This window comes from Atractosteus spatula, chromosome 3 (assembly GCF_055471065.1).
Source record: "Atractosteus spatula isolate fAtrSpa1 chromosome 3, fAtrSpa1.hap1, whole genome shotgun sequence".
Classification (NCBI taxonomy): Eukaryota; Metazoa; Chordata; class Actinopteri; order Semionotiformes; family Lepisosteidae; genus Atractosteus; species Atractosteus spatula.
The window spans coordinates 72,073,941-72,099,875 of record NC_142708.1 but is presented as its reverse complement, the minus strand read 5'-3'; the positions used below and the strand labels follow the sequence as shown (position 1 = coordinate 72,099,875).

General features: G+C 47.6%; 1 protein-coding gene across 2 annotated transcripts in view; it reads left to right on the top strand.

Annotated features, from left to right (window-relative positions):
• pak4 (p21 protein (Cdc42/Rac)-activated kinase 4) overlaps positions 1-25,563 on the top strand; it is a 40,499-nt gene extending 14,936 nt beyond the window's left edge. The window contains exons 1-10 of one of the 2 annotated variants that reach the window (XM_088910967.1): positions 1,058-1,880; positions 11,343-11,564; positions 13,786-14,036; positions 14,584-15,031; positions 15,272-15,745; positions 15,862-15,995; positions 17,672-17,798; positions 18,952-19,077; positions 19,584-19,718; positions 20,968-25,563. In XM_088910967.1, coding sequence (XP_088767093.1) covers positions 11,364-11,564; positions 13,786-14,036; positions 14,584-15,031; positions 15,272-15,745; positions 15,862-15,995; positions 17,672-17,798; positions 18,952-19,077; positions 19,584-19,718; positions 20,968-21,123 — 2,052 coding nt within the window. In that variant the 5' untranslated portion in view covers positions 1,058-1,880; positions 11,343-11,363 and the 3' untranslated portion in view covers positions 21,124-25,563. Of the gene's footprint in view, positions 1-1,057; positions 1,881-11,342; positions 11,565-13,785; positions 14,037-14,583; positions 15,032-15,271; positions 15,746-15,861; positions 15,996-17,671; positions 17,799-18,951; positions 19,078-19,583; positions 19,719-20,967 lie in introns of those variants that run through there. The other variant, XM_088910965.1, reaches the window with a different exon arrangement.
• The last annotated feature ends 372 nt before the right edge of the window (positions 25,564-25,935 follow it).

Here is a 25,935-nt window from a genome sequence, read left to right as displayed (position 1 = left end):
GTTCCCTGTGCTCAAGGGAACCTGTGTAACTGAGAAGCATGCTTATCTGAGACACACATCAGCAAAGCCAGGCCTCTTGGATGTGCTGGCCTGTGTATTGATGGCCAGAAACTCTCAGAGTCCTGGTCAGTGGGCTTCCACTGTCAGCTCTGATCTTTTCTTTTTTTAAAAAAAAAATTCAACCCCTTATTAAAACTACATTTGGAGAATGAGAAACGTAGACAGACAGTGTAAGAACGTGAATGTTTGTCCAGGTGATGGGAGAGCAGTGAAGACTTTCAGAATATTGGCAAGTGCTACATTTTTATCCCTTTGTTTAGGAGCAGTTTTTAGCTGAGAGATCGGCTTACTTTCACTGTGCAAACTGTGACATTATCACAAAAGCAGTGCAACAGCACAGGCACGGTAGTTAGAAGATGACGGAGTGAAGTAACCTGCTGTTTGAATCCAGTGCCCGGGAGAGGGAGTGTCCACTGTGGCCCTGAGGCGTGTCCAGCTGCAGTGCTGGACACAGGAGCAGGGCAGTCGGTTAGCGAAGCGGCTCGGTATGTCACAGCTGGGTTTGTTCAATCACAGCCCCAGGGCACCCGGACTGGCAATCCCTGAAGCTTGCACACTCTCCTTCTCCAAATCCCCTTCAAATTAAACTCCACACGCGGCGAAAATTGGGGGTATCTTCTTTTTAAAAGTGCCGGAAAACGAACCTCCCGTACGATGTACCTTGTGTATTTTTCGAATCGCTGCTTAAGGCGTTGTGCTTCAGTGTGTTGTTTAATTATAAACAGGAACTGTCACCCACGCTTTACAGTAGGTTAAAAAAAATGTGAGAGGCGTTGAGTACACCTAGGATCAAGTCGCAACACATCATGGTCCTGGGAAACAATAACGTGTTACCTCATCTCCTGGGAAAAAAAATAACTTCACAGCTTCAGATTCCGCCCCGCGGTGCTGTGACTGGGGCTTGTAGCTTTAACTGGGGAGCCGGGGAGTCGCCGGAGGGGGCGTGGCTTCCGCGCCCCGTGCCCGGTTTCCCGGTGACGTCACGATACTGGGCCGTATGGGTGAAACTGCAGGAATGCGCGAGGTCTGTTTCCCATTCTCCAGGCTTGCGCACGTTTTCCCCTCCTCCGGGAGAAAACAGACTGGGGGAGTTGTGATCGCTTTTTTTTTTTTAAATGCGATTTTGATATTACCGATTGATAACAGAGGGTGGTGGCGGGGGCAATACACCGGGTCGCTGGGATAAATGACTTCCTACTTTCTGGACTATATTTTGGTTTCTGTTGGATGCACGAGGCTCGGGGATGGTGTGGGTGTTTCGGGGGATCCCGAAAGGAGATCGAGTGGATCGTGAGCACTGAGGTGGCGGCAGTACGCGTCGGCGAGACCGTGTCGGGGATTCCTGCCGGCCCGCCCGCCCGCTCGCTCGGCGCGATGGCCGTGCAGCGTCTCTGAGCTCCGCTCCGCGCTGGAGTTACTCTTGGATCAGCTGTTGCTGTACCTGGAGCGCAAGCAGGAGAGGAGCTGCTTCTCCGGCTGGCTGTCCCCAGATGAGCGGGCGCTGTGCTCTGTGTACGTGATCCCTACCTTTCCCGATCGCTTTTCGCCACCCTCTTAAGTTCGCAGTCAGAAACTTTACCATCTGGATGGCTTTTTTTTTCTCGTCTTTTATGAGAGCCAGCAGCCTACTCCCTGTTTTATTTTTTTTTTTTGGGGGGGCGGCTCTGCTTCTTCCCTGAGCTGGTGTTTGTGACTGTGGTTTTTCGGAGAGCTGTAATTTCCCCGTCACCAGCGCAGGAGCGCGCTGCCAGCTGCGGGAGCCGTTCGAGCCCTCGCCGGACAGTAAACAACACGCTGGGCGGACGGTCCTTCTGGAAGCCGTGAGTTGTCAGCCCCCCCGATGGGTGGGTGGGTGTTCAGTGTTTCACTCGGAGCTGGGTCAGGCGGTTGCTGTCTAGATGTAACACGCCGAGTAGCTTTAACGCCTCCTGATGGTAGTTGGCTTTTTATGAAGTGTAACGCGCAGTGGGTTTCTCGGGTGTGCAGTGTTGGATCGGATCGTCGCCTCACACGCTCCGCCTGTGACGGCGAGACGGGTGACAAGCTTTCGGATTTTCAAGCGTCTTTTATCGTGCGCTCCTGCTCCGCGGTGCTTCCAGGTTAAGGGTGGAGGTGGGCGTACGGTTTCACTCAACGTTACATTTTACTCCACAGGTAAAGTCAATCGTCTTAACATTCTGCTTTCTCGTTTTTATTTTTTCTTCACTTTTCTCGACATTTCTTGCGAATGTGGGGACTTTATGTCCCAGCTCCAGTCTGGTGATGACCCAGTAACAGGCTTACCCAGTGGCTGTCGGCAGGGCCGTTTTAGCAGGTTCCCAGCTGTAATGTTATCCGTGAGTGGATTGGAGCTGAGGGCTCTAACCTCTCAGGGACAGTTGCTTTGGTCTCTGTCTGTGCTGCACTTTGCTGGCCAGAAAGCATTGATTGTGTGTACTTAAGCGCTAAACCTTGCTTGTGCTTCATTAGGCTCAGGCAGATCTGTAAATTAGAGCACGGCCAGAAAAAGACAGTCTCGGGGATGCTAAGCTGTTCCTAAACTAGATTTCTGGGGGTCACAGAATCCAGCGGGTTTTTTGTCAAACCCAGGTTTTAAACAATCTTCTACAAATTAATCCAATTAAGGTTTATCCCTTCTCCTCAGGCTCGGTCCCCAAGTGTTTCCTGATACTTCCAGTCAGTACAGTTTCAGGAGAGCAGCCCTCGGACCCTGTTCTCACCTGCTCCGCTGGGTCTTTGTTAAACACTGTGAATTCACCCATAACAGCTGCTGACCCGGGCCTCGGCCTTCTCCCTGCTGTCAAGCTGATGGTTCCTGGTCTTTCATTTCTAATGGCGGAGCAAGTGGGCTGGTGGTTTTTAGTTAGCTGGAAAGTGTATGTGTAGTAAACTGATGGGCTTGCAAGACGGAGGGGAGAATATATTAGATTTCAGCAGCAAGGAAATTCATAAAAAAGCTACAGGTAGCACAGCTGTTTTCCATTAAGGCAAATAGTTTAAAATGCTTCCATGGCATTTAACAGTAACATGGGCGCCTGGTAATCTCTGTGTGTGTGCAATGCCTTGATTATCTGAAGCACGGCTCACCCAGAAATAACACCTCTTCAGCTTTCCCAGGCCAGGCTGCTGTCTTCTGCCCGACTTGATTTTAGCATGTCCAGCTGCTGTTGCAGTCACTGCATCATAACACGTCTGCTGCCACGGATGCGATCCGCTGGCTGGCGCTCTGTGTGATGGTTCTGCCCCCTGCGTGTTGCACTGCTGCAGCACTGGACTTGGGAGAACAACTGAAACAATAACGCGACCAGTTTAGAGTGGCAGAATTCTTAAACTGCTTTCAAATCTTGTTTGGTTGAGGTCGGCCAGATGAAGAAGTAAACATCGCAGGTTAAAGTTTTTTGTGTAAAGTAGAGAATTTATTGGGTTACAAGTCTCTCTTCTGTGACCGCTTTTTTCTCCAGCTACAGGATATAGTGTGTTCTCTCAAAGCCTCTGGGATCGCATTCGGGGACGGCACTATGAGGACCTCTGAACGCTGGCTTTCAGCCCCTGAGGAACTGGTCCAGTTCCAGTTCTGTTGAGCTCTCCTGGGAGGTTAACAGCAAGATGGCTGTGGCCTTTCACTCTGATCCAGAACGGTTTACTTCTTTGGCTCTGTGGAGGAAGGTCTTTAAACTTGAGTTGGGAAGACACTTCCAAGCAGCGGGATTGCCAGTTCCTAGTTTGCCGGCTGGGTAACCATGCCCTGTACCCGCTAGCCCTCTTTCCGCTCTCCCAGCTCCTGCCCCGTGCTGGCGCGGGTCATCGCCGCGCGCTGACGGGGCGGTTGCTTTCTTTGTAACCGGGAGCGCAGGGAGTTTTGTGCCTCCTGCTTTCCCCCCCAGAGCTCTGCGGCCGGCTCGTGTGTCCTCTTCCTTCCCTGGCAACGCGGTCGATACAGTAATGGCTTTCTTACTGTTCAGCAGTGCATAATAGTATGCTAATGACGTGTCTCACAAAACAAGGAAATATCAGTCATTCCGCGGTCGGGCACAGTGTGTGTGGTGTCATTCATTTTATTTAGAGTATTCCGTAGTCCATCCTCCGAGGTAAGAATGCTTTTTTTATTAAAAAAAGAAGAGAATGGTGTCACTGGGAAGGAGTTACACTTGACGACTACTTGTGAGAGGATAAAGAAGCTATTCAGAAAGCAGATGTTAAAAGCTTTTTACCATGCCATGCAATTAAAGACCAGCACATTAGAGCGTGCCCTCTTCTGATTTGAGGGGGAAGTACAGGAAGAGCCTTTTGTTTGATGCTTGTAGTAGAGGCTGATCGTTTCAGCTACTTTCAATTAGATTGAACACAGACACATTCCAGAATGATTTTAGATTTGCTGAGCTTAGCTTTTTTAAAACAATAATCACTCCTTCCATACGCACAAAACAAAACAAAAAAACCCCTGAGTTTTTCACTTTTCCCAAATTGCTTTTACACCAAGAGTATCAAGACCCGTGGCCTGACAGGCCTGATATCTGCATCAGAGTTCAGAATTCCATCCTTCCTGGTGAGGATGTTTGCACCTCCCTGTTGTGCTTGGTGTTGGGGGATATATCTCTGTTTGAAGGATGCTGTCATTTCAATATGGCAGGACTGTGTTGGAATGAAGATCTCAAACAAGGGGATGTGGCTGTGTGATGATCAGCCAGCTGACAGGCAGCAGGCAGCTGAGTGTTTTTGTTAGTGAAAAGCTGTAATCAGGCACCTGCCATACACTCTCACCTGTAGCTCCCAGCCCTCGTGACAAATGACTGTAATCTTCTTCTGGCCCCAGGCCTGCAGAGAACCTGCCCCGACCGCCGAGCTGTCAGCCTGGAGACCCAGAGGGCTGTGCACCTGCTCACACCTGTGAGCGCACAGGTGTCCTTCTCTGCCTGATGCTCCGCAGGTACCTTGCACACCTGAACACTGCTAAATCGTTCCTGTGGTGTTTGGTGGGCATCTTTGCCTGGAGAGAGCTACAGGGGCACCAGTTGCATCATTTCATCCATCCGTTCTTTTTATTGTTCATTCCCTCAAAGTTTCTGTTAAACTCTTGCCTTTTGGTGTTTGCCGTCCTCTTTAAACTGATGGCTGATGATTGTGAGGCTGTTGAGCTGTGGGCAGCTTGAAAGCAGCAACTTCAAATACTTTAATTTGATGTTTTGGGGATAATTTTTTTCCTAGGCTTTCCAAGGGCTTGAAGAACCGCTCTTAAAGAAAGTGATTGTCAGATGGAATCTGATGGAACGCCTGTATTTTGGGAGCCTATTTGATCTGCGTGAGAAAAGATCCATCGTGAAGGAGGCAGCCTGTTTTCTACAGGTGGAATACTCCGTTACTTATGAACACCTGACCACATATCCAGCAGGCTTTTATTTGCTATAGCGCTGTTTGCAACAAAACCTTTTTAAAGTGTACGGCAGTTGACGGTATTGTGCAGAAATGGCTGATAGTGTGGACACGGAGAAGAGGAAAGCAAAAGTTCCCAGTGGTGGAAACAATCCTCTGGGCTCCCCCAGGTCCTATGGTTGTCTACCCTCCAGGCAGTGGGTTCATGGAGCAATAATTAGAATAACTCCCGGACAGTCCAGAATCTGTTCCCTGCTTCCCTGAGCCTGTCGTCATGGTTATCTGAGTGCGGTAGTTGAAGTTTCCTGGGTTTGCCCTCTTGGGTCCAGGGTTCCGGCGTCTGATGTCATGCACTGCCCAGGTCCCAGCACATGGATCCAGGTTTTAATTTCTCATCCTAAAACGGACGTAACTGATCGGTAGACCACAGTTTCAGGCGCATCCTTTTCTGTTTGTGTTGGGCAGAAACACGTCCGCTGAAAAGCCCAGTCATTTGTCACAGTTACATTGTCGGAGGAGTTTCGGATTGGCTGAAACGATGCAGAAAATTCAGCACGTTCCAGTTGAGAGTATTGTTCACCCACTGTGTTATTTCTTCAGCATGTACTACACGATGACAGGGAACAGATTCCTGCCAGGACGGATCCTGCGTGTTTTTTTTCCCGCAGTATTAGAAGTGACTTTGTAGGGTCTGCTGTTGTCAGGAAGCGTTGCTCCCTCAGTGACCCAGATCGTGTTTGCTTTTACATTAGAGTGCCAGTAAGATTAGAAAGACTGAGCAAGCATTGTGTGTGTTTGCCTGTGTTTTAATGAAATTGGTTCAAGGAAGTGGAACAAAAAGCATCGAAGAGTTTGCGTCCTTAAGGGACTGAAGCCCAGGAACGGGCGATGTCTTTCTTTTAAAACACCCAAACCACAACTTGTCTGTAGTTATGCCCACATTTCCTTTCAAGAGGAGTAAAATTAATCGGTGGCTCTGATTTTGTGAAGTCAGCATTTTCCCTTTTCATCCCCATGAGTGGTTTTCAGTGTTTCGTTTGTCATCTCTGACCGCGACGTGCTGATGTGTCACGGCTCAGTTCTGGTGAGCCTGCGGACCGGGCCTCAGAGGCCACAGTCTCACGATTGCCAGTGACGTGGCGCGGAGTTTGGTAGCGCACACACTGCCCCCATCCTGGCTCCGGCTCTGCGCGGGGATTTTGTGTGGCGGAGGAGGGAAACGGCAGAGCTTTTCTCATTGTCATTCCCGGTGAGGATCCTGAGGACGAGCTGCTCCTTTGCGTTCATTCGAAGTACCAGATGATTTTTGATTTTGTCCAGAGCCGTGCTTGTCTTGAGCCGTTTTAAAACGCCACGGGGGTTGAGCCCCAGGGCCAGTCGTCACGGCTTCATTCTGAAACGGACTTTTGTTCCACCCAAATCGTCACCAGCCCAGTCGTTCCGATGGAAATGCCTGGATCATAATGAGAATTAATGTTCTGCCTGAAAGCCCGAAAGAAATACAGCACTTGAGGTGAAGAGCATCTTTTATTCAATCACCTTTCGCAGCCCTTGATCCTGAGAGTAACACCTGAGGCGTGTTTTGAATTCTGGTGTTGATCCAAGATTTAGGTTATTTGTTTCTGACAGCCATTAGTTAGCAGAATGTCATCAAAGCAGCTTGCTGTGAATTCTTCACTTCTCCACTGAGGCTGTGCTGTGGGGGGTGAAGGTTGGGACTGTGACTTTATGGGTCTCAGATGATAAGATAAGATCGCCTTATTGGCCCTATACAATTTCTTGCATTAGGAATTTGTCTTTTCACATACCCCAGCTTGCTCTCCATGAGACACAGTGCCACTGCTCCGCCCGTTACATCTGCCTATAGAATTAGCCAAGATGTTACATCACCCCCTTGGCTAATTCTATAGGCAGGTCAAACCAACAGTGCTGCAATGTACTGGTGGTGCAGTAGATCTTATTATTAATGGAACATGTAGTAGTTCAAGTAGGGAGCTGTGTCAGCATGCATAGGCTGCAAAGGAACAAGTAATTGTTTATTCCTGCCACGTTTTGGCTGTGGAGCTTCTTCACACCCGACAAAGGCTCCAATTGATCATGTTCATCTTTATAATTTTGTGCTGAAATTGGGGTTCCTTACAGAGCTTGACCTCATAAAAAGGAATTTGCAAGAGAGATAAAGAGATCACTTTATTATCCATATACAGTTTCTTGCATTAAGAATTTGTCTTTTCGCAGACCCCAGCTTGGTCTCCATGAGACACACAGACACAGATGGGGAGAGAGAAGCTGGGGGTCACAGCGCAGGGTCAGCCAGTTATACGACGCCCCTGGAGCAGCTGGGATAAAGGGCCTCGCTCAGGGGCCTAATGGAGTAAGATTCCTCTGCTGGCCGCGGGATTTGAACTGGCAAACTTCCAGCCACAGGCGCAGATCCTTAGCCACAGAGCCACCACTGTCAAGGATCAACAGGAAATTTTGTTAATAAGGAGACGGGCAGCACCCAACATGGCGCTCGAACCCACGGCCTTGAGATTAAGAGTCTCAGGGTGCAGTACAAGATTCAGGCCTTGAGTTGTTCTTTTGATCATGAAAAATAAGGTTAATCCCCTCCAAATCAGAATCGGCCGGTTTTCCACATCTTTGAACTGACTTTGGTGATATCTGTGGTGAGGAATTCACAAGGGCACAGTCGGCAGTGTGTATCTGAGGGCTGTGTTTGGGTTAAGGGAGTGTCCTGCCTGATACCCGCATGGCAAAAAAAAAGGAAAATCAACATTAACTGCTTCCATTCTGAAAGTGCTTTGGAAGCAGAAAGGCTGTTGTTTCTAAACCTCTAACATTAGTAAAATCCATGGTGCTAAAATGAAACACTGATTTAATAGTAGGATTACATTTATCCTATCCAGCCAGTGTTTGCTGATATCCTTCAGTACAGTTTCCAGCTGGCTGAAGTTTCTGTAATATCCTGAAATACAATGTGGTGTTCAGCAAAAACATACCACAATGTGGGTTACTATTAAGGAAGATTATTTGTTTGCTGGTAAATACATTTCCTTCTTTTTTTCTCCATCTTTTGGATTATCGTGGATTTACTGAATACAGATAGTTCTTGTCCCTCCAGCAGCCTGGGATCCAGAGTGCTCTTTCTCTGGAGAAGATCGAGTTCTCCGAAGAAAGGAAACAGGGCTCCCCTTATGCAATCCTTCCCGCAGGTTCACAGTGGCATTCCGGGCTCCTGGAACGTATACAAGCTGGCACCTGGAGCAGACTTTGTCGGGCTTGTACTTACTGTCTTCTATTAATGTATGTCAGCCTGCACAGACATGGAGCAAAATCATTTGATGTACCGGTCTTTTTTTTGGTTTATCCGGGGTAGTTTTCACTGGTGTACTCGGCACACAGGGAGCCTGTCTGCACCGTGCCCATGCCCTCCCCACACCAGGATGTCAGTGACTGACGGGGGGAAGCTGTTGAGCTGTCAGTGTCAGGCACTTCTGAGAGCGCTTCAGGCCTGGTTGAGAAACAGGAAGTCATTAGGGCTGGAAATTGCTGCTTATTGCCTCTTGCCGGCCAATTGGACAGACTTACTGGCAAAAAGATTATTTCCAAAAAAGCTTTTTCTTAATGATTCAAAAGTGCTGCTCTGTTACACTGTGTATTAAATAACGATCCATTTTGACACAAACTTTTTAACCCAGAAATGTCATCTTAGAACCAACTCTTATTTATTTACTGTGACGACCTGCAGGCTCACTTATACAGCAGGCCGTCTACTGGAACAGTTAAGAAAGAAGTACCTTGCTCAAGGATAAACCTGCTGTGTCCCATCTAGGATATGAACCTGCAACCCTCCAGCTGGGAGTTGAAATATGAATTCTGATAGGGCGACTGTGCTGAACAGAAAGCAGAAAGCAGGAGGCTCTTCTTTACGTAGAGGTTGTGAAACTGCAGAACTGACCCCCTTCTCGTGGGATCCTTCGTGAAACCGACAGATGGGATCTTCTGCACCATTTAGCTACTAGCAGTGAAACAAGCAAGCCCAGCCAAGCGGCCTCCTCTTCGCTCTCCTTTTCTGCTTGAGTGGTGCGGTCTCTATGCGCGGTGCTGAAAGCTCACAGGTGATAAATACTGAAATGGACCAAACTGTTACACAAGAGGAAGGGATTTGTCAGGCTATCCCAACGAACGGGGTTAATGAGTCATTTATCAAATAATGATTCCCTCCCACTCCTCCTTGAGCTGGCCTTAGGGAACAGATTTCAGAGCAAACATAGATTAGGTCCTTTTGTAGTTTCTTTTTCTCACCGTAATACTGATTTCTCAGCCACAATAATCCGATTTGCATGTCTGCAGAAAGTATAGCAAAAAAAAAAAGCTTTGCAAATTCAAGACCATCGCTGGAAACTTTTTTTTTGTTTGTTTGAATCTGTTTTTATTTAGTCTCCTATGTTTGGGCTATAGAAATGGCAGTCTTCTGGTGTGCTTTTGCTTCCCAAAAAAGACATGTCGTGACGTGGATGTGGTTTGGATTAATCGCACTATGAAGAGAGAATTAAAATGCCTAAATTACTACTGTTCGACTCCACTTGCTTTTTCCAGTTTTGCCTTCTGCTGCATTTGCACTAAAGTCTGTTATGTAACAACACAGTGTTCGTGGATAGAAGTGGAGAAACAGGAGAAAAGTACATGTTTCCACCTGTGCGTATTGTGACAGTCAAATCAAACGAATCAACCATATATTTAAGTGCCTGTATGTAATACAACCCCTGTATTTATTTTCAAAAGAACTTTTATCCAAAAAAAAATTGTTTTTCTTCAGGTGCCGCAGTTACTCAGATCTAAATCAATGATTGCAATTTTCCAGTACATTGACTGAAGAATCCAAGCTCTTCTGATGCAGGGAGGGCGACTGGTGTGATCGATCAATTTTCGATCTGAGGAAGTTGGGGTGGGTGGGGGGGGGGGTGATATTCTTAAATATGAATTCAGCAAAGTTAAAGTGCAGTCCTATGACTACTGCGGTCAAGGTCTTTTGAACCAGCCTTTCGTTTTGTCATGACCACCATTTCCGGCACCCAGAAACATCAGCTGCTAATGTTCATTAGAATTAACCTTTTTCTTGCTGCCTTAAGGTTCTGGGTCTGCCTGTTCTCTGACAAAGACGTTTTAATTTGCTTGGTGTTTCTCAGAGTGCCACCTGTGACTCTCCGGAGCCGGTGTCAGTGGTCGTTTCCAAATCTGAGCGTATGATATTGTTTGGGACACTGGACGAATTCTGGGTAAAGAACGTTGGTCGAGAGTGCAGCAAGCAGTATGCTGATATTGGAAATGAGCTCAAAATCTTCGGGTTTGGAGTCCTCAGCCTAGACCGCTATACCATGAGCCACACGTAAAGCTACAGTATTTCAAATGATCAGTGGTGCGCAAAATTGTATCTTTTATTTCCTCTTTCCACATAAAACCCAACTAAAATCCCAAAACATTGTTTGACTTTGTAAAAAAAAACCCATCTTCTGCTGTGCTCTTTGCCGTCTCATTCTTAAGAATGCAACAAGGTTTCCAAATAGGAGGGGGGTATTTGCCCCATCAAGCTTGTTTGGTTTCCAGTAAGCTTCTGTCTGGTTTCTTGAAGAAAGCCAACTGATTGTTTCCGACCCCCACAGACCTTTGTGTAAAGACGTGCCTTCTGTTCTTCCCTTTGCTTTGCAGTTACTTCCTTGGGTTTGTGCTTTACTGGCGCGAGATGACTTAGGCCATTCACTTTTAGGAAGGCGGGTGGGGGTTTTCCAGTGCAGCAGTAAAGCTGAAATCGTGCCCTGCCAAGCTGTATGTGGCCCGTCTTGTGCAGGGCCCTGTGCCGCGAGAGCCGGAGGAGCGGTGCCTCAGTGCGTCTGCTTGTGTGCTTGCAGGTCTCATGCCCGCCCGCAGCCATGTTCAGCAAGAAGAAGAAGCAGCGCATCCAGATCTCGGCGCCCTCCAACTTCGAGCACCGCGTGCACACGGACTTCGACGAGCAGGAGCAGAGGTTTGTGGGCCTGCCGCGGCAATGGCAGAGCCTGATCGAGGAGTCTGCCCGCAGGCCCAAGCCCTTCATCGATGCCTCGGTCATCACCACCGTCGAGCCGCGCAAGGTGAGGGACCCTCGCCCCTGGCCAGGCCAGTGCTGCTGGTCATCTGAAGCTCCGAAGTGGCTGAAAAGTGGCGCAGAGACTTGAGCTATTGGATACTTCTGTCAGACCTGGGGGTCAATATTGTTACATTTGATTTTTTTTTATTTTTTCACAACATTCGTTATCCAAATATTGCGTTGGGAAGATATTCCAATCTAATTTTTTTACAAATACGTGTTATTGGAAAGTCTGTCAGGAAGCTGGCCCACCCGATGGGACTGCCCTTGTTAAAATCTTTGGGTTTTTCCATGTAGTTCTAACAGGACTGCATATTGCTGTCTGTTTTATGTGAGTGTGGTAGAAAATTGGTTATTAAAATATACAACTTTTTGATTTAAATCAAGTATGATAAGTCTAATTGAATATATTCAAATTCGAGCAGAAACTGTGACATATATTTGATATGTTAACAGCAGCAAATAGAACTGGTTACTGATAAAATCCTTAGACCATAGGTTAACAAGCTCTGAATTCAAGAGAATAACTTGTGTTGAAGCACTGTTACTGTGAATATTTCAAGTATATATGGCCTGGAAGAAAAAGTCTAAATAGCCCTGTTAAATGGAAAAGGTAGGTTGCATTATTGTTTCTGAATGCTGCTGTTTTATTAAGTTGATAGTAATGCATTATTAGAAACAAGTGCTGCAGTACATGTTGAATATTATCATGTAGATACAAAAGGATGCAAAGTCAATTTGTAAATCCTCCTTACAACTGTAATAACACTCTGTGATGCCTGACAGGGTAATTCATAAAGTGATTAGCCAGTGCATTGCTTATGATGCCTTTTAATAAAACCCTGAACTAAATAATCCTCTCGCAGAGACTGAAGTATTTCAGATTCATGTCAGGGAAAGGGAGTTGTGTAGGATGAGAAGCTGAGTTGACTCAGGGGTGTGAGTCTGGTTAAGCTGTTGCCATTTAACGAATGCAACACGTTTAGAAGCGAGGCTGTGTTTCACTGGGGTTTTATCCATCGTTAAAAAAATGTGCTTTTCTTCAGGCTGCAGTCGGGAGAGAGCTTGGTATGGAGGGAGGGTGATATATTTAACCAACTTATCTTGCAGCTCTTTGAAGAAGGGTTGTGTGTCCCTTTGCTTTTTTTTTAACCATTCTGATGGTCGATCTTTACTTTGTGATGTAGTCCAGCGTCTCATCCAGTAAAAATCAATGCTACTTGCCTGTCTATACCCATGTCCTAGTTACAACCAGAACCTCCCAGACATTTAGAAGCTCCCCAGTGGCTGTGCTGGGAAACCTCATTCTAAAAGCAATCCAGTTAATTTATAAATCCTTTAACAGGCTTTATCTAGAGGTCTGACTTTCAGAAAGGCAGATATATTTCAGTGATGCCTGGAACGGACTGTGGAAGCCAGGAAGACAAATTACAGGGAGAGTGATATTTCTTTATACAGATGGCCTAAATTGTAGGGGGATACCAGCATGGAGTGCTTCAAGCCTCCTTGTGCATTTTCACATGTCAAGTGGGAAACAAAATTGCAGGTTACACACCCTACTGCCTTCGTATTATCCTTAAATTTTTTCAGTCCAAAGTATTTTTGGTTTTGCTTTAGAGGCAAATTTGTTCCTTTTAGATCAAGGTTTGAGTGAGTATAAGTCTTAGAAGGTCTTCTGTTTATTTCCTGGTCTTCCTGAATGATGGATTTGTCAGTCTGCTGTAAAAAACATGTATTTAACAATTAATAGGTTTATTCCATGCTGAAAAAAAGAAGAGAGAGAACACAACGTTTCGGCCGTGGAGCCTTCTTCAGGTGTGTCCACACACCTGAAGAAGGCTCCACGGCCGAAACGTTGTGTTCTCTCTCTTCTTTTTTTCAGCATGGAATAAACCTATTACTTGTTCCTTTGCAGCCTACGCATGCTGACGCAGCTACCCACCTGAACATGTATTTAACAATGTCCTTCTGCTGCTGTGGCAAGCTGTTTTAGCACTTTTTCATGTCCGTATTTTATGATCTATTTGATATCGTTGGTATCACACACAGAATTGGTGAGATCATTGGTATCACACACAGAATTGGTGAGATCATTGAGATCACACACAGAATCGGTGAGATCATTGAGATCACACACAGAATCGGTGAGATCATTGAGATCACACACAGAATCGGTGAGATCCGTGAGCAGTGGGCTCAGTCTCTCCCTGCTTGGTGCCTTGCAGACCATTGTGCGAGGCAGTAAGATCGGAGCGGACGGCTCGCTCACCTGGCTCCTGGACGAGTTCGAGATGATGTCAGTGACGCGCTCCAACTCCCTGCGCCGGGGCAGCCCCCCCACGCAGCCGCGCCGCGACTCCGCCTCCTCGGGGGGCGGGCAGGAGAACGGGGAGCCCCGGCCCAGACCCCCGGCGGACAGGCACGGAGAGGACCGGGAGAAGTACTGCGCGCCAGCTGAGATCCACCTGTCTCCCAAGTAAGTGAGCAAACGAGCCCTGCAGTGAAACTTGCCCCAGTGTCTCTGTTACAGCCCCCGTCACATGAAAATGTCCAGACATCGTGCAGTCTCCCTCTGACTGCCACACAGCACTTCCTGCCGGGCTCGGAGTCGCGCTACCAGACAGGGATGTGCTTCTTCCTGCTCTGTTTTCCTAACACACGCAAATCCCTGGATATTTATAGGCAACCACTGGACAAGTAAAACGCTAGTCCTGTAGATACTTATTTCTTTTGGCATTCACAATTTTTTTGCTCTAGAATTTGTATTATGGATTTTTAAGCATAAATGTAGTTTACTTTGAAGAGCAATTGTGGGATTTAAAGATGCGAATCGAAATGTTTTGTTTGTGGATATCCCACTCCTGGGTAAATGACTACCACCAGCACAGGAGAGTCATGTTTGCCAAAAGGGAATGGAGTTAGTGCTTCGTTAAACGCGCTACATAGTTTTGAAACGATTCTGGATCCCGGAGTAGGTGAAAACATTGTCCTGTTTTTAAGAAAGTTTTGTTTTTGTCCCGAAGAGAGCGGCCCAGGCAGGAGCAGCCTGGGACGGGCGATTCTGGGCGGGACAGGCAGCACGGGGGACAGTCCCAGCGGCCCCCCCGCTCCCACCGTGAGGACGGCCGGCCTCAGCAGCAGCCCCGAGGGCAGGAGCCCAGCCGACCTCCGAGCTACGACCGCACGGGTCCGCCCCCTCCCCCTCCTCACCGGGACAGGGAGCCCCGAAACCACCAGGACCAGGTGGTGCGGAGGGAGGGCACGGGGGACAAGAGGCCCAAATCCAGCTACACGGGCCGGGACACTAGCCCCCAGTCCCCCAGGGACAAGCGGCCTCTCTCGGGCCCCAACATCCGCACCCCCAACCTCCCCGTGACCGATGGGGTGGCAAAGACCGTGCAGCAGACCAGCCGGCCCTTCAACACCTACCCCCGCACGGAGAGCGACTCCGGCCGGGGCACCAGCAGCCAGGTACGGGGAGGTGGAGGGGGCAGATGGGGAGAGAGAGGAAGGTGTACGTAGTAAATAAGAAGTGATTGAGGCAGAGGCACTCCACGGGTGTGCTCCATGGGCAGGGCCAAAGGGATTAGTGCAAGGATGGAGCATGTGAATCCACTGAGAACAGTCGATTGATCAGATCAGGTGTGAGAGCTGCTGAAACTGTATGAGCCGCCTCGTGTGAAATAACGTGTTTGATGCCCGCGCCTGTAGGAGCTGAAGCCCGGCCGCCCGCACGAGGCTCCTCCGCACAACGGCCCCACCAGCGGGGGCAGCAAACCGGGGTCCGGCGGGGGCGTCGGCGGCAAGGTGGCGCAGGGGCAGCCGCGAGGAGACTCCCACCACCCCCCCCACCATCACTCCTCCCACCCGGGCCTGGGTCCCGACCCCCACCCTCCCCCTCCCCCGGCCCGCTACCCGCCGGCCCAGCCGCCCGCCCCCGGGCCGCCCCAGGCGCGCTCGCCGCAGAGGGAGCCCCAGCGCGTCTCCCACGAGCAGTTCCGCGCCGCGCTGCAGATGGTCGTGGACCCCGGGGACCCCCGCACCTACCTGGACCACTACATCAAGATCGGGGAGGGCTCCACCGGCATCGTCTGCATCGCCACCGTCAAGAGCACGGGCAAGCTGGTGGCCGTGAAGAAGATGGACCTGCGGAAGCAGCAGCGCCGGGAGCTGCTCTTCAACGAGGTAGGAGGACCACCCTCGGTCAAACGCACTCCGCAGGTCATGGTGAAGCCCCGCAGGCGGCGAACCGCTGGTTCACTCCTTTCTTTCCTTCTTTCTTTCCTTCTTTCTTCTTCCAGGTGGTGATCATGAGGGACTATCACCACGACAACGTGGTGGAGATGTACAACAGCTACCTGGTGGGGGACGAGCTGTGGGTGGTCATGGAGTTCCTGGAGGGCGGGGCCCTGACGGACATCGTCACCCACACCAGGTCCGCGTTCGCACGCAAGCGCACAACGGGCACGAGTCGCACGCGCTAGGACCCATCCTAACACCGACTTAGACACCCGCACACACGGACTTGGTTCAACGGCAGGGTTTTGAAATAGCCCTTGAAGACGGTGCTATGGTGTCATGCGCCCCTCTCGTGCACACAAAATAGAATGAGCCCCGAACGCATCTAAATTCAGCAGAGAACCAATACAAGTAGCAGTGCAGACTGTGCCCTGCATGAGCAAGTCAAAACCTGAACATTGTTTCTCCTAAGGCTATTTCTTAAAAGCCGAGGATAAGCTGCGCAACATTGCAGCAGAAGCTGTTGTGGAGAATCTCACAGTCATTCAGCTGGTCATTCAGGAAGTGCAAATGGGTGCGAGACGCTCACAGTCTCACGGTGCCTCTCCTGGACTGAGAGACATGCACATAGCCTGTGCGCTGTCTGTCCTGCCAGTGAAAGACCTTGCTGTTGAGCAGGGGTTCTGCGTCCCATGACCTGGAGAGCTGAGGAAGTTTGGAGGAGTGGCCTTCAGCGACCGGGTTGATTCACAGACTAAAAATGCGCAGCTGATTGATACTGTGGTCTTCCTGGAGAGCTAAAAATAGACACCAGGCAAATCTAACTTCGTTGCTGGTTCTCACTGCTCCTCCAAAAATAACTGCAGCAACAAGCCTGTCATCTGTAACCTGCTTTTCCTGTAGCCAGGCTAATCCTGAAGGCATTCGGAACTAGTTCCTCTCCGCTCGCTGCGTGGCTGCGACCTCAAACTGTCACCGGTGAAAACGCTGGCAAGGTCCATGATTATCAAGAACTGGCTTCCAAAACGGGTGTAGAGTTCTGTACCAGAATGGGCACCTAAGATTACCCACAGGAGTCACTCAAAACGGAAATGTCTTTTGCGATTTAGGTGTGAATCAAACATGTTTGCGTTTTGAAGGGGGGGGTGGATTCACATCAGGTTCGGACGTGAATCCACCTTCTCATTCCCTTCGGTTACCGAAAAAAATAACGCATTTCTTTCCCCTCGTGATGGCGAGTCAGGTAGGTCCATTTAAGGAGGAGATCGGGAGAGAATCTGTCTCGCTCAGATTGTTCAGCCATTCACCCCTCCACTTCCTCTCCTTCGATACTTAGCATCTTTCATGACCGCTTCGTTATCATAGTCAAATGAAAAACAGACCATGTTCTGGGTTTCTTTAAAGCAGGTCTTAAAAATTAAAACATTTCAGTTTTTCTCATATAAAAAATATCCTTTTATACAGTAATTCCCCTATGAAAGGGCAGACGTTTCCTCAAAGCAATTCCACTTCTTGCCACCAGGTGGTGGTATTCTGGGTCCGCTCTGCTTATTTTTCTTCAGGACAGTCTTGTTTCATTAACACCTAGTGCAGCATATAGTAGTTTTAACAGCACAGAGATCAAAGTATGTTTATATATTTAAATGTCCTGTTAGTTTTAGATTTGGGGCCAAGGTTAGTTCCGGATGCGCTGTAAATTGATGCTACCGAAAAATCATTAATGGAGCTGAAACACGAATGCCTGTTTCCAATAATATATCTGTATGAATGTGGGGTAGGTTTCTAATGTACAGTTTTCATTCCATGGCTCCCAATGGATTTTTACCCCCCCCTCCGAGGTGAGATTTCATTTCAGGTGTTCTCCCATTTCAGGATGAACGAGGAGCAGATCGCCACCGTGTGCCTGTCTGTCCTGAAGGCGCTGTCTGTCCTGCACGCCCAGGGTGTCATCCACAGGGACATCAAGAGCGACTCCATCCTCCTGACCCACGACGGCAGGGTAGGAGCCTCCTTTCAGTCCAGTTCACTGGACACTCATGCAGGCCGGCTGGCCTGGGAGGCACGAGCAGGGCCGTCCTCGAGCAGTCACTGACACCCGTCCTGCTGCTTTGGGGGTTAAGACGCTGACTGGCCCAGGACCCCATCCCAGACCTTGTTTGAAGTTGCCCACAGAGCTCACCATCCAGGACATCTCAAATCATCTGTAGTTTAAAAAAAGCTCACAAGGCTGTACATAGAGATGGTTTACTGCAGGGGTAAACGGCTCTGATCGTGGAGGGCCAGTGTGTCGAGCTAGAAAGAGTTGTTGGGATGGTCCCATTAAGCCATTAATGAGCTGATTAGGTAATGGAGAGCCGAGTTAGAATGAATACTTATAGAGGCTCTGGACCTCCAGAACCAGGATTGCCTGGATTATGCTGACCAATGCAACTGGGTTTCTTGTGTAGCACATAAGAACTGACTAAGCAAACTCTGATGCACTTACTGTAAAAGGGGACAATTTCCTGTCACTGTGATATTGTAAGTGCATGGTCACCCACTTATATTATCTATGAAACTTTTCACATAGGCGTATCTAATATTAGTCTCTATTATATCTCCTCCGAACTACCTTTGATCTTGGTTCAAGGTTTTCACTTTCCTCATCCTGTTTATTTCAAGTGGTTTCTCTGTTTTGCACGTTCAGTTTATTTCAGCTTCAATACAGCGCAGTTTCGGTATTGAAGAGAAAATGAAGATGTTTCCTCGTCTTCCCTCTCCAAAAGTTTTCAGCTTCTCTTTGTGATGGTAGTTCCATCTGCAGGTGGAGTTTTTGAAGACGCATAAATCGGGAAAATTCCCATTCCCCTGCATTTCATTCCTTTCCAGGATTTCCAGCGCCTGTTTACATTTTCAGTGCTAATGCAGCAAAGTTGTACATTGAATATTCGAAGCTTTGTCTGTCTCATGAGAGTCGATTTCAAATAAAGTAAAAACCTTGAAATGTTCAACATCCGGTGTTGCCATTTATAATATGCAGCTCAAATGTGAGTTGTTGTGCAGTAGAAGTCTAATGTGCTCTCATAAGGCAGGACACAGAGTCCTTAAAATTGTCATCACAGGCTTTGCCTGAGCCTGGTTGCTGAGTGCTGTGTATGTCTGCTTTTTCACAGGTGAAGCTGTCCGATTTCGGGTTCTGTGCCCAGGTTTCTAAAGAGGTCCAGCGGCGCAAGTCCCTGGTGGGCACACCCTACTGGATGGCCCCCGAGCTGATCTCCAGACTGCCCTATGGCCAGGAGGTAAACTGCCCTTCCACGTTCTATAGAGCATGCATGACTGGCAGTGTTCCTTCCCTCAGAAATCACTTTTTAACCACATATTAATATCGAGATGTGTAGTAAAAAACCTTCAGATAAACCCATACTGCTGATTTCTAAACCTCAAGAACAGTTTACTGTACCCATGTCGTTCCTTACAAAGCTTAGTCATATTCTAATAGAATAGACACAAACACAGCGGGCACAGACATGTTACCTTGTGTGCCATGCAAGGCCTTACACAGGCGCTCAGGCAGGCACATGCAGTATTTTGGCAGAACTGGACGGTTTTGCCCATTGGATGGACTTTGTTTTCATGCTTCCATGTGCTGGCTTTTTATATTTAAATACTTCATAGTGGTCACTTGTCACATAGAAATTCAAGTCAGTAGCTGCATCAGCATGCGTAGACTGCAGGTGTCATATAGGTTGAGTGGCAAGCCAGCAGTCATTCAGTGTTCATTCTCTTTCACTCTTCTCCCCTGCAGGTGGATATCTGGTCCTTGGGGGTGATGGTCATTGAGATGGTGGACGGGGAGCCCCCTTACTTCAACGAGCCCCCCCTCAAAGCCATGAAGATGATCCGGGACAACATGCCCCCCAAACTCAAAAACATCCACAAGGCAAGTCACCCTCGACATTGGAAACCTAGCAAGAAGAGACCGTGTTTGCACTGCTGTTTGATCCACTTCTTGTTCAGAGAGGCATAGAGCCCCCAATGAATCTGATAGACAGAAATCTGTCCTGAAGTGCTATTTTATTTCCAAATGCCTGTCTTATTTTTTGCTGAGTAACTTTTCCAAACTCGGACATCACTCATCTGGTGTTGGCATGCACACAGCATTGTGGGTAAGAAGTGGCTACTCTGAGATGGAAGTAGATTTCCCATCCCTGATTTTCTCTTTGTATCCTAATGGTCATTTGTGTGGAGACCTCTGACATTCATGCTTGGAGTGTTTTAAACCACATTAAACTTTTAATAATTCCTCTAATTTCCATAACATTATTAGCCCAAAGGACCCCATTGCACTGTACACATAGGAATCCACTCTACCACACATGGTCTCTGTAACAGCAGCCCCACTGCACAGCTAATTAGGGGCAAAAGAGCAATAGACTTCAGAGTCTTCACTCAAGCCCACAGTGGAATTGAGTGAAAACCCCAAGGCTCACTAGTCTTTTGAATCTGTAATGACCAAGTAGTCAGGAACTCAGTGCAACGTCTCACCCAAAGGATTTCATCCACAACACAGTCTCCCCATTGGTGTGCTGCTTTGGACATCCTGGTCTCTAGTCCACCAACACTGTTTAAAGCAGCAAACTGGTTTTCTAAAGACAAAGCCCCAAAATTGGTTTCATCTACCCAGACAGTACTTTGTTCCAGACTCCACAGAGTCTTTGTAGAAAAAAAATGTTTAGGCTCCTATTCTAATTCAGAGCCATTACAAATTGGCGTAGCCATCTCCTCTTAAAAGGTTTGAGATGATATTAGTCTACAGGGCATTTGTACTCCCTCTGTGTGTTTAAAAGAAAACTGGTGAGGGTGGGTCTGCTTGACCACAGGGCTGGGATCCAGCGTTTCACCCTTTTATTTTGTTACACCCATGTTTGTATTTTGTTATGTTGTCCTCGTTAGCTGCTCAACTGTCTTTTCAGATCATGCCACACCTTTCCTGCTTACAGCTCTACATATCCCGCACGTAGTTAACGGTGGTTGTGGTAGAAGACCCCACCTCAGCTCAGCTGAAGTCAGCTTGTGGTTGTGTTATTGGCGTCTTGTCTTCCTGTCGGTCTGTGATTTTTGTGCGTCTTCCTTCGTTAGAAAGACCAAACGCGGTGGCCTTACGGTGGCTCTTCGCGCTTGGCTTGCAGGTCTCCCCGGCTCTCAAAGGCTTCCTGGACCGCATGCTGGTGCGGGACCCAGCCCAGAGGGCCGCTGCCAGCGAGCTGCTGAAGCACCCGTTCCTGAGCAAGGCCGGTCCGCCCTCCTGCATCGTGCCCCTCATGCGGCAGAACCGGATGAGATGAGAGCACCGCGCACGGACACGCCTGCCTGCTTGCCCCGTCAGAGTGCCCCCCCCCGCCCGAGGGAGATGCCCCAAGTCTCGACACTGACACTACTGTCAGTGTCTACTGTCACTGTCTTCTTACCCTGCTGCACACCCTCAGGACCGGGCGTCCCTCCTCCTGGCTTCACCTTTCACTACCGAGGAACCACGCAGGCTGCCAAGTGCGGAGGAGACAAGGATGGGAGCAACTTTGACCCCCAGAAGTATCTCTGACTTTCTCACTGATTTTGTAGGGCCGGGTTAGATATGTTTTTAAATTCTCTGCTGGCAGCAGCGGTCTGCCTCACACTACTACGGAGCTATTTATGATGGACCTTTGCGGCACACGGAGACCTGAGTCTGTGCTGCCACTTCTCTTAGCTTGGACAATTGCAACACAAAAATGTTTTTTTTTTCTTCTTCTGCTAAAAAACAAAAATCACATCGCATTGCATTTTGTGTTGGCCTTCCACCACAAGAAAGGGCAACTGGAAACTGATTTGATTTTTTTTTTCCCCCATTTGCCTGGTGAGAACTTATTGGTGGTGAAGCAGGATTTCGAGTCATTCCCGACTGGAAGGGCACAGCAAATCCCGGTCCTCTTCCCACCCCACTCTTCTTCAGGAAAACTGGATACTTCTTCATTTTTAAAAGAAATTCTTTGCAACACTACTGTTCACTCAGAGGGAAAAACCACCATCGATACACAACAAGATACTACTGAAGAAGGACCGCGATTTGATATATATATATAAACTTTTAGAAATAGTGTTTGTGTTAAGGACACTAAAGCAAAGATCAACACTGGAATTGTTTTGTTTTTTTATATGAATATTATAAGTATATTAAATTCTATATCGTTTTTGACTACAACGATGGGCTGTTTTAAGCACTGTAGAGAGGCTACAGTTTTTTTAAGAGTGTCACACTCCGAGTAGACAGTCTAGAATATTTTTAGTGACATGACAGAAAACATTTCCTTTCGAATTGATGCATGTAGATTTCTTTTGTGGTTTTCTTTCTAAGACTGGAGGGGGGGGGGGGGCGTTGAGAGGCTGGGATTTAGCTCTTTCTCTTTTTTTATCATTGTAGTGTGTTGCTTTGGATTTTCAACCATTTCTTTATTTCTTTGGGTTCTGAACGACTGGACTGCTGGGGTACATTGAAACACACAATGCTGGAGAAAGCAGAAGCCAGGGAAAGGGGGAGGGGGACTGTTTGAATGTAAATCTGAGCCGACGATCACTGTTTCCTAAGAATTACCATTACTTAATGCAGAACCGTGTTGTTAACTTCTCACGTATAACCACTCTGGGGGCCTGAATTGCTTAGCTGAGTTGTGGGTCTCAGTCTGGCAGCCCAGAAATGAAATTTGATTTCTGTCGTAGCATTCAAAACCGGCAGCAGTTCACGCTTTTTTTTCCTCTTTCTTTACTCGTACAATTCACGGTGGGTGCTTTAGAGCAAGATAACCTTGACTACGTGCAGACAGCTTCAATACAGAGAGCGCAGTCATGCACTCCTGTCTGCCAGTGCTGCTTCTGACCACAGGTGTGACCACGATGAGTCTCGGCGCTTCCCGAAAAGCGCTCTTGGTAAATTAGTTTGCTTGGGTGCAGAGGTGTGAATTCATGTTGTGTGGAGACGCATTCCACTCCTACGCCGACGCAGCCACAGACAATCTCAGGCCATACTCGCACGCGCTGATCTCAAATAAAGGCCAAAACTTCACACCAGGGCACCCAACAAGCTACTGGCGCTACCACCTGCGCACCCGTGCTCCATCGATGGCTTGTGCACAGACACGCTCGCCAACGAGAGAGGGGGCGCGTGTTCCTGCACCGGCAGGCATGGGTGCAGACCCACACGGACATGCCCTGGTGGAGATGCACGCTGTGCACGCTCCCACAGCTCTCTGGTCTCTCTTTGTCTGGAGTCCCAGGCAATAAGCAAAGGCTCCACTGAGAAGAGGAGAACAGGGAAATGAAGCAAACCAGTCCAGCCTGAAGTGGATCAGACTGCTGTGCACTGGGAGACTGATCACCAGCTCGGCGCTCTTCACGAACACTACTTTCGACACGCACTAGAACACGCCAGCTGCTTTGTGTATTAAGGGTCAGGGTGGCCCTTTCTGGCAACACTACAGACACTCGCTGTATTCCTGACGTGCCACTGCTTCCCTGAAGAGAGGAAGGATCATTGTTCTCCAGTTTTTCCTTTCCAGTAACTGTCAGTCGCCCTGAGAGGCTATGACACTCAAACACTATCGAAACTGCCTTTTAAAAGAAAAGACTTTTTAGAAGAAAGTATTTTTTTTCTAAATGTATGCTTGGGGAAAAATGCCTATTTTTATTTTTTTTTTACCGTGCCAACTTTACTCTGATTTGTTGCCTCAAGGTTCAATTAGAATTTTATCTTCAAATGCGTCTGTGGGGCTTAGGAATTTAATTACAGTATTAGTAATTTCAGACTTTGTTTTTTGGGGGCAATGGGTAAAAGAATTTCTAAATGTGGACCCGTGGACTCCCAAGACCTTGTTTTTGTTATATAGTTGTTATGCTTTTTCAGTCGAGCCGTTTATTCCAGTAACCCCTGGGAAGGAAACCCCTGGAAACTATGTTGTTCATGATCCAAAATTCAAACCTTCATGAAAATTGAGCAGTATTTCAATCAAGACAAAAAAAAAAACCTACGGGTGAATGAGTCTCTGCTCCAGCACAATGAAAACATTCAGCACATTCTATTGTAACGCTTTCTCAGCTGGATGAACATGGACGTATAAAACTACATTCCCTCTGGTTGCTCACTCAAGGGACCAATTAGCCGTGCATCACTGTCCTGGTTTGTCTAGTTGGTGAGTGTTGGCACATCGCATCTTATAGTTCTCAGCTCAACGCCTTGAGGTAAAAACTGTGATTGGATTTCTAAGAAGTGCTCCTTTTTAAAAAGATTTTTGTTGGAGGTGGAGTGGTAAACCTCTTTATTGGGAAGTGACCTTTATATTATCTTAGTGGCAGACATTGAAGGGTGTATTCTGAATTAACGGAAATGGGTTTTGGAGTCGGGGTACGTTTATGTCTGACTCCTGACTGTTCTTGGGGAAAGAGAGACACTCAAAGAGCTGACATTCTCCATAGGCCAGTACTTCATAGGCAGTCTTACCATTGACGCACACGTGCTTTCTGCTGTGTCACCAGTAGAACTTTATGGAGCTGACACTAACACTGCTGGTAGTGGCTGTAGCCCAGGCAGATTCATGGGGTGATGCCACTGCATTTGCAGCTGTGCCTGTTTTAATGGAGCAGGTTGCTGTATTTCATAGTCATAGTGGCAACTTGACAAAGTCCACTCATTAGAAACACTTACTCTGGATTGGCAGTGGCCCTATAGATTCGCTAAGATTAGCAGTGCCACTTTACTTGTGCGCACAGATCCAACAAATTGGTGACTGCACAGCGAAGTATAACTAGTTAGTAGAATATTTAATTTAAAGGACAGAAATGCTGAGCAGTGCCTTTTGACGTATCTTGAAAATAACTTTTCAGCAGCACTGGGAGCATAGCCGTTGATAGGAATGCTTTTTAAAACTTTTTTCAAGCGAAGCATGCAGTGTCACAAATGCATGTGGTTAAAAATCTGTCTTGTTTAGCTTTACTGTTGTTCCCTCCGCCCCCGACCCCCCCAGTTTGCATTTTGCTGTCACCCTTGTCTGATTTACAAAACTGCAGATTGGATACAAGAAACTGCAGAGGTCTGTGGGGCAATATCCAGGAACAGTGTGAGTGACAATAACAACACCTTTTCATGCCCACACAGATAACTCCAGCCTTCCCCTTTGTCATTGTTGGAGACGTGCCCAACAATATAATACATAATGACATTTAATTCATTGCCTGCCGTAGTTGAGTGATATGCCTGAGGAACAATAACAGAATGATTTGCATAAGCCAAGAGCCTTAGTATTGGGGATTATATGTGTACCCGTCTTAAAGATGCTTGTTTCATCCGCGTTTTAGTTCTGGAACAAAACCTCTCGTTGAGCCGTCTTCATTTTCCATCATACCTCAGGGCTGCAGGGGTCGACAATCACAGCTCTCACACGCGGACAGTGACAACTACTGGAACGTGTTTATGTCAAATGGAATGTGGTGCATTTGGATCTCTTTTGCATTGTCTTCTTTCCCGGGCTCTAGTGCAGCAGTATTGTGGATTTTCAGACTGTATGCGTGCTCGAGAGCGTGGGGTGTGTGCATGTGAAAAGGGGTGGGGGGTGGGGGGGACATGTTTTATTTGACCTTAATGGTTCTTTCCTGAATGAATTTCCTCTGTTATAGATAAAAGGAAACAGAAAAAAATGAAGAAAAACCCTTTGCATAATGCAGATTTTAAATAGTTTTGCAAATACATTTTTTAAAAAATATGTAGTTTCTGTGTGAAATTAATGTTTGGACTTTTTTCTGTATTGTCTTCATGTGTGCACACATGTGCATAAGAACACAGCCCTAAGGCTTCCATTGCGTAGCGGTGCGATTCAGGTTTTACCAACTGTAGGCTCTTGTGTATAAGTCAACAGCAGACATGTCCTCTCATTTTTTTCTGAATTTGTTAAGGACGGATGCGGTTTTTTCAGCCCTGATGATGTTAACTGGGGATGCTATTGAACTCTGCACTAGAAGAGGGCAGGTCTGAGCAGGAATAGGTGTCCTCTGATGTCCCCGTTTGCCCTCTCTTCCTTAGTTCTTTGTTGACAAAGGGAGGCAGAGCTCTTGGCCTAAAAGGCCATTGTAGATTT